Here is a 12,126-nt window from a genome sequence, read left to right on the forward strand (position 1 = left end):
ACTCTTTAAGATTTTTACCATTCACTATTTAATACTGTCTAAAGTATTTTTTTTAAACATTTATTTTTTAGAAATAGTTGGACATAATATCTTTATTCTATCTATTTATTTTTATGTGATGCTGAGGATTGAACCCTGGGCCTCGCACATGTTAGATGAGAACTCTACCGCTGAGCCACAATCCCAGCCCACTGTCCAAAGTATTAAAAGCAAAATTGTTCCTTAAAAAATAGAAAATCAATAATAATGAGTCTGACACAGAGAAGAAAATAATTCTAAAAACTCAGCCCAGTTTCTTATCAAAATACAAATTCCTAAATTTCAATTCCAGCAAGTATCATAAAATAGCTTAAAAATTCTAATGTGGGAAATAATCACCTCTTTGCCATAAAATACAGCTGCAGAAATGATTCTACAATTCTTCTCATTTAAGACATAATGGATGGGAAAGAACAAGAGACACAACATGGAACAGAGTTCAGCTTTTGCAGCTCATAAAGGACAATTTTGATTCAACCTCCCACAGCTTCGTTTGCAATGCTTTCAAGACATCTTCCATCTAAAGAGTTGAAAAAACAAACACAAGCATGAATATGGCTAAAATTATACATGGTTAAATGCAATTAAAATATATACTGTTAATGCAATTTTCAAGTTATTCATTATACAAAATAGATATTCAATATTTAACAAAAACTATTTAGGGCCATAACTTTATTTAAATAAAATGTAATTCAACTATTCACTCGCCACCATCTTGCCTGTTTGACCACAAGAAGACATTAACATTCAGTATAAGTGTGTTTATACCAAGGAAACTGACTCCAATAAAATAGTGATTTGATTCAAAGCTATATTTCTAGTTTAATCATTTTAGAATATATTCTGACTTGATTTTGGCATAAAATGTCCCCACTAGTTTGTTGATAAAGTCTCAGCTTAATTTACAGATCAGTTCCTCCCAAAATTCAACTCTACTGACAACTGAAATACGCACTCTCTTGCCATAAAGGGCTAAGATCAAAACAGATGGCATTCTCAGTCTCACTACATAGAGAACTTTTTCACTGACAGGAAATTGTTTGTACAGACATAAAACATTCAGAATAAAATTACCTGTTTTAGAGACTTTTCTATTTCAACTCGGCTTTCAAGATTAAAAAGCTCTTTATCTTCTGGCATAATTTGTTTTTCAGAGGACCCTAAAGTATAACTGAAGTGTAACACAGTACAAAGTTAAAACATGTAAAAGAAACAAATGCTAAATTTATGTCAGTTAATACTAAAACTCTTTACATTATATACCAAGTAAACAAACAAAACAGCTATTTTTGGTAAAAGCTTATCTAGGAAGCTGTACTACACAAAATCATGTCTTTCTGCACAGCAGCTTTGTCCAGATACTTCTACATATTCACTGTCCACAAACATTTCATTACTGGAATAAACCTGCTCTTTATTGAATGGCAAAATGTTAGAGTTCAAAACTCTAAAGACAAGTTTAAAGACCGTGAAGAAGATGGTGGTCCTGAAGAAGCCACTGCTTTCTGGTTTTACGTAAATTTTGGAATTGTATTTTCAAAGTTGACTTTTAATAAATAATAATATGTGGGGTCAACTCACACTTTCCAAAATTTGGGCAATTTCAACAATTATGCTCCAAGTCATGTGTGGCTCAACTCTCCAGGGTCGTGAGATGCTATGGCTTGGAAAAGTAATTATAGCAGAAAAAATGACCTGGTAACAGGTGGAAAACAGGCCCAAGTGTTGGCAACCAAATAAATCTAGACATGGAAGGAAATTTGATTCTTTTGCATTTCTTTAGTAGAAGTCTTTTATTACATGTAACAATTTTGATGTTGCTTCTTTTGCCAAATAAGAAGTCTGCCCTTGGAAACCCTATAAATTATATTCCTGAAAAAACAGCACTGTGGGCAAAACTGCAGAAGGCAATTAACATGCTGTTTATAAAATCAAACAAAAAAGGAGATGAGGTAGAAAAACTAAATGGCATTTAAGTAACTTCTAAAACCATAAATAAACATTACAGAAGGTACCTACTTCTCAAATAAAAACAGAATCCTTGGCACTCAAATCCTCTCCCAAAAGTAACTTGGATTCTAAATGCAACTGCTCAGGAAAAACAGCTTCAATATTATGATCTTCTGGGTTAAAACCTCCTACACATTTTCTTTTACACAGATAATATCACTTTTGAAAGTTTTGTACCAACTCTGCTGGATTCAAATTTCACGTCTTTTATACCTGTACTTTCACAGATGTGATAAAATTCTCATGGATATTAAGGTAGCATTTGTCTGGGCCCACGTCTTCTATTCACATATTAAAACCAAAACAGACATCTCGCCAGACACTCCTACAGGCTTTGTAGCAAGGAACAGAACTTGTTATATTATCCTTTTGTCTAAGGCCTATGAAAAGTTTGTGGATTATAAAATTTTGATCTAAAACTGTCTAGCTTCAAAAAAGGGGGGGGAGTTCAAAACTGCAGTGATTTAACGAGGAGTAAATGGATTAGAAATTCATAAAAAGAATACTGTTCTAAATTTTTTAAAGAGAAAAATCTAAGAAATTCAACACAGGGAATGAAATGCCTCAAATAATGAAAGTATAGGCACTTTCCTTTCTTAATTTGTTTCTCTTTCCTAATATAATACAAGTTTTTTTAGGCATGCTTAAAAATCTCGAGGGCAACATCTTTACCAGGATGAGTGAAAATGCCCTGGGGTCAAAAATTTACTTAATTTTATGCTTCCCATTTAAAAAGGCCAATAAATTGGAAGACCATTTAGATACCTGAAATTCCCTGATTCTGTCACTAGACCAGAGCTGAATGCTTCCTAACCATTACTCTAAAGAAATCTTAAGTCTTTTATTACATGAACAATGTTACTTTTCCTTGTATATCTCCTTGTTCAAGACATTTCCTTGTGTATCTTAAAGAGAAGCAGACCATTCTTTACTATTGGAAATGTTAGGACTTTGTGCCTCTACCTTTCCAGAACACCACAGACTTCTTTCCTAACCAATTTTGAAATTCCTGTTTTTTCACAAAGTCTAGGAAGCTAAAAACTGAGGGAGGGAAGGAATGGAAAACATACACTGATCTTCACAACTGCTTAAAAAAAAATCTTACAAAGCTACATTCAATTTTTTAAAGTAATAATTTAATAATTAATAATAATTTAATGCTTGACTTTTCCAGTGCCAAAGCAGTCAGATCAAAGCAAAACAAAAATTAGTGATTTGACTGTCAGAAATTATTACTTGAAAATAAATTTTAACAAACAATGTTGATTCAGTTCTGATGTTTTCCTATCATCTTCTCCGTAAACTTAACTGAGAAATCAGATGGAAACTTACCTTTCAATGGCTTCAACACTGAGGCAAAACAAGTCTCTCTTATAATCCAGATTCTTGGGAGTGCACCTGAATACATAGCCAAGATGGAGGGAGCAACCCGCACAGTACAGGGTCTCGAGAATGCTGTCATAAAGAAATGCCACCACTTTAGCAAAATAGCAACTCACTATGACAAAAACACCATTGTTAAAATCCATAAATGCTAATACTTAAGCTCTAAACTGTGCCATTCTGATCATATTGATTCACATACGTGGAAGGAAAAAATGATGGTAAGATGCTTATAAGACATATTACACTGTATTCATCTCCAGGCACACTGCCTTGCACACCTAATGACACTGACATACAAATGACAAGAAGAGAGGATACTGATACTTTCTAGAATGTAAACTCTTCTGTCCAGTATTTAGAAAATCAGATTGACTTTGGAAATATGACTAAAAGAGTCTACATGTCCTTTTAATGTCACTGTCTAACCAATAAGCCCACCAAGGGTCACTAGCACTCTAGGCAAAGGTACTAGGCAATTTTTTTCCTTTAATAAACCAGAAAATATACAGTTGTTGAGACTTTCAGGCCATCTTATCTGTGGTAACTATCAACTTTGCCACTGGACCATGGGAGCAGCCAGAGACAAGACATAACTGAATAATCTGGTTTCAACTAAAGTGTACTCGCAAAAAGGGCCCGGTCCATGGGCCGTAAGCTTGTCTAGCTTGCTCTAGTAGAGGTGTTTGCTTACTTAAAAAGACTTAAAAAGTTAATGATGAATCATAGAAGACTGGTAAGTTGCAAATAATTTAAGTCTGGTAGAGATGCAAATGATTCTGCTAGTAGAAAAGATAACTCCAAAGGTTGCTGCTGTGTTGCAGGACATTAACTAGATTTGACCTATATGGCAGTACCCTCCCTCTCATCCAGCTCTGCTATGTTCTGGTTCCCTCGTTAACTGGTTAAATAAATATTTGACATGTGTTCAATATAAGTTTGTTAGAATTAACTTTCTTAAAACATTACACTTTGACACAGTACTTTTCTGTCAACCACAGATGACAGAGTGGTTCACAGGTATTTTGCTTAATGATCCACCCTTACTTCTCCACATAACTGTTCCTGCATATGGACACTTCCCAACCCAGTTTCCACACATGTGAACGTACCCCGCTGCTACCATGCCAATTTCTGTCTTCTTTAAATGTGGCTTAAAATCCACTGTCTCACCAAAGCCTGTCACACTGGTCACTCCAAATTTATGATTCTATAAACAACTATACTAAAACTATAGTCCCAACACATAGATCTATTGATCACAGTCATGAAATATATATCCTAAAAGATTATTACTTCATAAGCATTTTAACTCTTGCTCAGTATGTGAGCCAGTCATCATTCCTAAATACCTGTTCCTTCTATCAGCAAAAAGAGCTTCTAAGAACCAGACACCATATTATAGACTGCATGAGTATTTACCTACAGATACCGAGAGATGTTTCTAATTACTGCAGCAACATATGGGAAAAAGATCAAAATGGATCACCACCTGATAAATTATGAGTTCTCACTGGTGATATAATTAGCTTAATAACATACCACTGATTCCATATTAAGCACCTAAGGGATTTTTTTAAAAAAGGTTTTATGTAAGAAATATAAAAAGCATCTACCTACAGTAAAATGGCAAATCTCATGCTACATACCAACCTTATAATAATTAAGAGGCCACCACTTAAAATTATCAAGCTTATGAACTAACACCTAATGTAAGTGACATCAGCCAAGAAAGAACACTCAGAGAAATCTTGGGGTTGACCTCAAAACACACTAATCGTTGGTTAAGACTGTTTTAACTTGAATTATCAAAAACAGTTTAGGCACCACCAGAGTACAATCAAACCCCTTCACATTTCAGTATGGTGTGAATATGGTTTGTTCAAATTCATGCTGAAATTTAATCCCCTTTTTGAGGTATTAAGAGGATGCAAACCAAGACTTCCTATGGTGTTCAAAGCTGGGACCTTTGAGAGCTGATTAGGATTAGATTAGATCACTAGGAGTTAGTCCCCATGATTGAATCCTGGTGGCTGTATCATAAGGAGGACAAAGAGATCTACACATGCAAGCTCCCTGTCTCCTGCCATGTGGTGCTCTGTACCACCTGGCAACTCAGCTAATAAGAAAGCCATTACCAAATGTGGCCCCTAGATCTTGTATCTCCAGAACTACAAGCCAAAATAAACCTCTTTTGTTTATAAAGTACCTGCCTCCCGTATTTTCACTATAGTAACAAAAACAGGCTAAACCACACCTGTAGAATAATCCCGGGGGACAATGAAGGCTGAGAGCCACTATCACTACAGCTTCATCCTGCAGGCACGGCTGATAAGTTTTTGTCAGAATTCACCCTTATTGTTGAACAACAATGTTGAAAAAGCAGTGCAGAAATCATGAGGTAATTTTAGACGAGGAATGAGTTAGGTTGAAAGATCCTTAACAAAGGGCAGAGTCAGAATGGACAGAGGAAACAGCACTGCCTCCTTCTAAAGCCCACAGTGCTTTTCTACCATCAGCACCTTGGTTCAGACAGGTAGGGTGGCTCTATCAAAAAATGCACACGCATGCCAAAGCAACATGGTTTTCCCAAAAGCGGAGGTACATGGCCTCAGTGAAACTCAAGACAATTGAAGGCAGTGTGAACAATGGGTTTAGGTAATACAAGTAAACAACATTAAATAACTCTGGATCACAGAGTGAGAAAATCAATTCCTTTTCAATTATCTACCAATCCTCATTATCAAAGAGAAGAAAGTCTGTTTGACTAGATTGTTTTTAACACGTGTCTTATACTTGCCAATCTTTTTAACAGTAAGAGAACAGACCTCAGGAACTGGTCAGCAATGATATTTTGGCCAGACCTAAAAATATTCATTTCATTGTCATTACCTTGAGATTTACTTTAAAGTTATGATCAATGATGAATTTATGGAAGTAATATAAAGATACCTTTAAAAAATAAATTTAAACTCCAGTTTTGAGTTAATTTAATGAAAAAACCCTAAGAATACAAGAGTGCAGCTGGTACACAGACATGGCAGAAAATGGAGAAGATGACATCAAATGACCAGACTTGGGAAGCAGAGACGACAGGACACTTCAGAGAGACCCAAGCATCATCCAAGCCCTTTCAGTCTATCACCCCCAGCCTTAGTGAAGTTCCAACCTCCCTGCCTTGTCCTCTTCATCCACAAAGTGAAAAATGATCTGAGTTTTCAGTCTTAACCACCTGCTTGCCAACAGCACTATTTGTCACATCTACATATTACCTATATCATTATCAATTTATCTTTCCTTTGAGTAAATTTTTAAAAATTAAAATACATTCCTTGTATAGGATACCCTAGCATTACTAAAAATGAAATCAGTATTTTTAGTAATTAAAATATAATTATCAAAACAAATTTTAAAAATTAAAAAATATATATATAATTATCAATGTATGCTTCTTTGTGTACTATCGCTTAAAATTATTTCATATACCTTAATTAGACACATTTCTCATTTTGGGCAACAGTTATATGAGACAGAGCTTCCCATTTAGCCACTTGCAGCTGATGGGTGGCAGATATGGCAAGATATCTGTCCCCTCAATCATTGCAGTAGCCACACAGGCCTGGGATTGCTGCAGCCCCAAGGGTTGGTTACTTATGGCCATGGGCAGCCTTAACTGTTTACCCCAATAAGCTATGTATGTATGTGGACACAGGTAGGTTTTCTTTTTTTTTTTTTTGTGGTGCTGGGGATCAAACCCAGGGCCCTGTGCATGCAAAGCAAGCACTCTACCAACTGAGCTATATCCCCAGTCACACGTAGATTTTCTATATGTTCCCAGACATATAGGTAGCACCTGTCTTGACTTTGAGATTTTACGATAGAGATATTTTTATTCTATGTTTTATTTCAATTCTCTTCAGCATCAAGCCAAAAGACCCATAAAGGCAGTGTCAGAATATGCCCTCAGAAGTTCAGAAACATCCATTTCACTATCTAAAGGGGACCAACCACCATCACTGAAGAAATGAAATCTTTGAATGACCAATATTATACTGATTCAATTACCATGAAAACAGTTTTGCCTAAGTAATTACTTGGGATAATGGGATGATGGAAGAGTTTCATCTGAAAATAAGCATTTTCTCTAAAGTAATATCCACAAACATACAACCTTACTCACCAACCATTTTCATCTTTACGTTTGGAAAGCTTCTGCTCTTTATCCACAGAAACATTACAGGAAACACCTGGAAAGAGAGAAAGTAAAAACGCTTTATTAATGTATTTTGGGATTTTACAGAGGACTTCCAGAACAAAATAAGAGACCAAAGTCACACACACAAGGATGGTTCAAAACTCAATGTACAAGGGTCTTCAGGAAAAGATGATGGGAGAGGAGTTATTTTATTCCCTTCCTTTGGAAATCATTGACATTAACAAAATAAATAAAGTCAAAGGGAGGGGTTTCAATCAGTAGTGGAACTTGGAACAATGAGAATCTAAAATCACAGACTACAAAGAGCATCTGCCAGACAGTAAAATTGGGAGCAAAACCAAAGAAGTTGCTAAAAGCCAACAGATACACCTCCAGACTGCAAATGCACAGCTCATTTTTCTAAAAATAACTGAAAGGGTCCTTAGTATCCCAGCTAAGTATCTTTTACTTCAACCATGACTTGGACGAGGCTCACAGCTAGACCACAGGAGCGGCAGAAGACAGAGAATTGGAGAAAAGACATCAGATGTAAGAAGGACAAAAGAGATTCTTAATTCCACCTGCTTCTACAGTCTGCCATAAGTCAGTACATCCCACTTCCACCTGCCCAATTGCTCAACGCAGAAGCTGGGGAGTCATCCTTAGATGATGCAGTTCTGGGGAGTATCCCCAGCCCTGGTCCTTGGTTCTCCACCTCCTCATCCTGCTCCCCTGTATCCACTGCACTGCTGTCATGTCAGCCCTACTTCACAAACCTTGCTCCAGCCCCCAAACCACCAGCACCGCCTAGTGCACTAGCAGTACAGACCTGCAGTAGTGCTGACTGACCTACCCCATTTCCACTCCTTTTCCTCCTTCAATGCTTTCTTTTTGGAAGATGGGGGAAGACAACTTATGATGATTAACCAAATTCAGGGAGGGAAGGCCTATGAGAAGTTTTCTTATAATAATAAAGCATTAGAGTTATCCAAGTGTTCTCACAGGGGTAGGGAGGTGGGTGTAAATCAAATTATCTAAAGCTAATAAACCAAGATATTTGTATATAGTTTTTAAAATTTAAAAACTACTGACATAAAAAACTAAATTATGAAAACAATAGCACTTTATATGTAAAATTAATATGGCAAAAAATAGAAAAGCTATAAAAACAAGACAAATAAAATGAAAGACTTAACATATTATTTCTTAAAAGGCATATATAAGATAAACCCATATAACAAAAGGGCTCCTACTCTATCAAAATTCAACCTGAATATATGTCGTTCTAATCATATAGTACTGGAAACAACCTAAACCTCTATCAATAGCCAGATTGGGCAGATCGACAGCACTCTCATTAGAGAAATCACTGAAGTTGCACTTGGGTCTTACTCAAAACATATAGCACACATTAACTCACCCACTTCTCACCAATACCCATGTGAAATTTACCCCAGTTGTATAGAAGAGGAAAGGAAACTGAGGCACAGAGAGGTTAACTAGCCTGCCCAAGGACACACAGCTAATCAACGACAGACCAGAACTCAAGCACAGTCTAGAGCCTTCATCACCAAGCCATACAGCCCCTCAACAAGGATACACTAAGCAGCTGCTAAAACAAAGTGTATCATGTTCAAATAACATGGAAAAATATTCAGAATATACGTATTCGGCAAAAAAAGAGAACTGTGCCCATTTAGTCTTAATGATATGAATGTAATCTCAAGTCTTTTTGAAACTTTAACATTTGAATAGGTGCCTATGTGTATGGAGCGTATCTGGAAGTTTAAGTGAGAAATTAACAGCCCGCAGATTCCCGTGGGGAGCAATCCATACTGGTCAGGCTACACCTCAAATGCTTGGTCACTTGTTTCTGAATAATGCTCATTCAACTGCTGATCTTCTGGGACGGGGACCCCATAAAAAGAGCCGTCACTCAGGAACCCAACTGCTGGAGTTGAAGTGGCACCCCTTTCTCCACAGAAAAGCCCTCTTCACCATGGCTGATTTTAGGACTGTCAGCAAAAGAGTCCATTGTAGATAAACTTCCTATTTTCGTGTCACCCTGTTGACTTGGCCACTGGCCTGGAAGATACCAGCACTCCAGGTGCTGGACACCCCTTACTAGTTTTCACAAAGGTATCCAGTATAGTACCTTGTAGAAATGTGCAAACAAGGCCTCTGGCCTTGAGCTGGGCTTCACAGAGATATCTACATTTTTAAGATAAGTTACAATTGGGCTCCATGGTAACAGCTGGCAGGGGAGGAAAGAAAGGGGAGAAGAAGCTCTCCCCTTCTCAGGTGTGGTCCTTGAAGAGTTAACTTGCCCAGAACAGTGAGAGAAACAGCTGCTTTTATGTGAACTTCTACAGACTGAGAACTTCTGAGCCCCTCCCCTTACACGCTGGGTATAAAACTCTGAAACTCCCTGAACTCGGGGTTCAGGGGATTGATTGATTACAGCAAAAGCTGTGCCCTCTGAACCTGGCTGCAGCCAAATAAAACTGTTTCCTGTTATCTTCGGTGCCTTGCCTCATTTGTCCCTACAACAGAGTGAGCCTCCTCCTCCTCCTGAGAAAGCTCACTCTGGGCCTCTCTGCTTTGCAAGCCTCCCTGCAGCGGAACCCTCCCTCCCTCCCTCCCTCCCTCCCTCGGGACGCCCAGGTGTGGCACACCTGGGAACCAGGCCCCAGCCCCCCAGCGAGGCCCGCCCGCACTGACAGCGCAGCAGGATGCAGTTGGTGTCCTCCTGGCTGGTGACCCAGCTCAGCGAGTCGCCCAGCGGACGCCGGCAGCCAGAGCACAGGAACACCAGCGGGGGCTCCGCCGGGGCCGCCTCCTCGGGAAACTTCTCGGTGCTGGCCTCGGTCGCGTCGGTGCTCACGGAGTTCCACATGCTCGCCCACTTCTCCAGCAGCCGGTGGCGGCTCGAGTCCTCCGAGAGCCTCCTGCCCAACAGCGACGAGTCGTTCCTCTTATCCTTGAGGTCACCCGCGCAGCAAGTGGAGATACACCCTCTGTGACGATCCAGTGACCAAGAGCCCGCCATAATCTACAAATAGCCCGCGCCCCAGAGCTTCAAGGGAAAAACGCGGCTGCGCCTGCGCGGGGCGGGGCAGGAAGGCGTCGCCGGGAGGGGCCGTGGCCCAGGGGCGGGGCCTAAGGAAGGCGGTGCGAAGCCTCTAGTGCGCATGCTCGCTGGCCATCTGGGCCAGGCCGGCTAGTCCCTAGGCTTTGCGTTAGATCGTCCGTCCTAAAGAAATTAAAGCTGCTAAAATTGGCTGGATTATGAGCTTAAGGAGGGTTACTCACCCTTTACACGGAAAGGACAGCATCACTGAGAAAGCCACGAGGCCCCCGTGAGGTCATCAACCCCCCCCTCCGCGGCAGCTTCAGTGTTTAGTAGCAGCGGATTCGCCGCAGCCGCCCGGGCGGAGGATTTAGGAGGTGTAGGTGCTTCCTATGGCCCAGCCCCTCGGCGAGATGCCGTGGTCCCCTGAACTTTAGCGTGCCTGAAAAGCCACCAAGGAAATTGTTCAACAAGATTCCGGGTCCCACTCTCACAGACGCAGGGTCGGAGACGGAGAATTCGCGTCCCCAGCAGCTCCTAGGGGCTGTCAGCAGGCGCGCTCCCACCACGGCACTGCCCTGTCTGCTCCTGAGGCCCCACTTCCTTCGAGGTGGGCAGGAGCCGCCTCATCACAAGCTCTTTTTGTGCCTTGTTATTTCTGGAACCAGACCTTAGAAGGGCCCTGGGTCCCTGGGACTAGGGCAGCTTGCAAAAGGTTGGAGAAGCTGGCTGGGGCGGGGGAGGGGCCGGAGCGAACCGGGTGGAAAGCGAGGAAGTCCTCCACTGTGCGGCTGGGGAAGCTGCGCGCCCTGGCAGGAGGCACCGACTTCCTCAGCTGCCCCAGAAAGCCAGCCTCTGACTTCAGAAGGCCCAGGTCTGGAGGGAAAGCTGGTGGGGAACTGAGGGACCACACCATAGAGAGCGCATCTGGGAGGAAAGCTGCCCCCAAGGACTCGCATCTGCTCCCACTGACCTTTGGGTATTCCTCTCAAGTCATTGCTCACTTTGCTCGATTAGATAGAACTTACTTCTAATTTTAGGGGCCATTAGCAAAAAGCAAAAGCTTTGGAGTCAGAAGTCCTGGGTTGTCCTACCCTTGCCTCCACGAGGTTGGGAGTAACCGTGTAGGAAACAGGTGGAAAGGCTATGGGTTAATGGGTCAGTACTGCACAGGGTTGTTAATGCGGATCGAGTGATAGAATATGTGCATAAGGTAGCCCTAGCACACCATGCCATTGTTAAGTAGCCTCCAACCGAAAGAAAATGCTTCAAATAATTTAGACTTTTTTTTTTCCTACCGTGGAATTCTCTGGATTTGGCCAAGACTGCTCATACTGAAGCCAGAATTAAAAGGTAGGTAGTCAGAATGGAGGCCAATTTGGGTCTGGGAAGTTGAAGAGGCTGATGTTAATGAAATGTTAATGCC

General features: G+C 40.5%; 1 protein-coding gene across 1 annotated transcript; it reads right to left on the minus strand.

The window, feature by feature from the left end:
* Positions 1–478: 478 nt before the first annotated feature.
* Mis18a (MIS18 kinetochore protein A) lies at positions 479–10,679 on the minus strand. The gene is made up of 5 exons (XM_026393592.2): positions 10,352–10,679; positions 7,616–7,682; positions 3,385–3,507; positions 1,117–1,213; positions 479–559 (listed from the first exon to the last, which is right to left on the minus strand). Exons 1-5 carry the CDS (start codon positions 10,677–10,679, stop codon positions 479–481), a joined length of 696 nt encoding a protein of 231 aa, XP_026249377.1.
* Between the last annotated feature and the right edge of the window lie 1,447 nt (positions 10,680–12,126).

This window comes from Urocitellus parryii, chromosome 2 (genome assembly GCF_045843805.1).
Source record: "Urocitellus parryii isolate mUroPar1 chromosome 2, mUroPar1.hap1, whole genome shotgun sequence".
NCBI lineage: Eukaryota > Metazoa > Chordata > Mammalia > Rodentia > Sciuridae > Urocitellus > Urocitellus parryii.

Coding starts and splice junctions, on each gene's coding strand:
- Mis18a (XM_026393592.2), bottom strand. CDS start 10,679: ATGGCGGGCTCTTGGTCACTGGATCGTCACAGAGGGTGTATCTCCACT. Junction 1,214..3,384: donor AGTGTTGAAGCCATTGAAAG/GTAAGTTTCCAT, acceptor GTTACACTTCAG/TTATACTTTAGGGTCCTCTG. Junction 560..1,116: donor TAGAAAAGTCTCTAAAACAG/GTAATTTTATTC, acceptor TCAACTCTTTAG/ATGGAAGATGTCTTGAAAGC.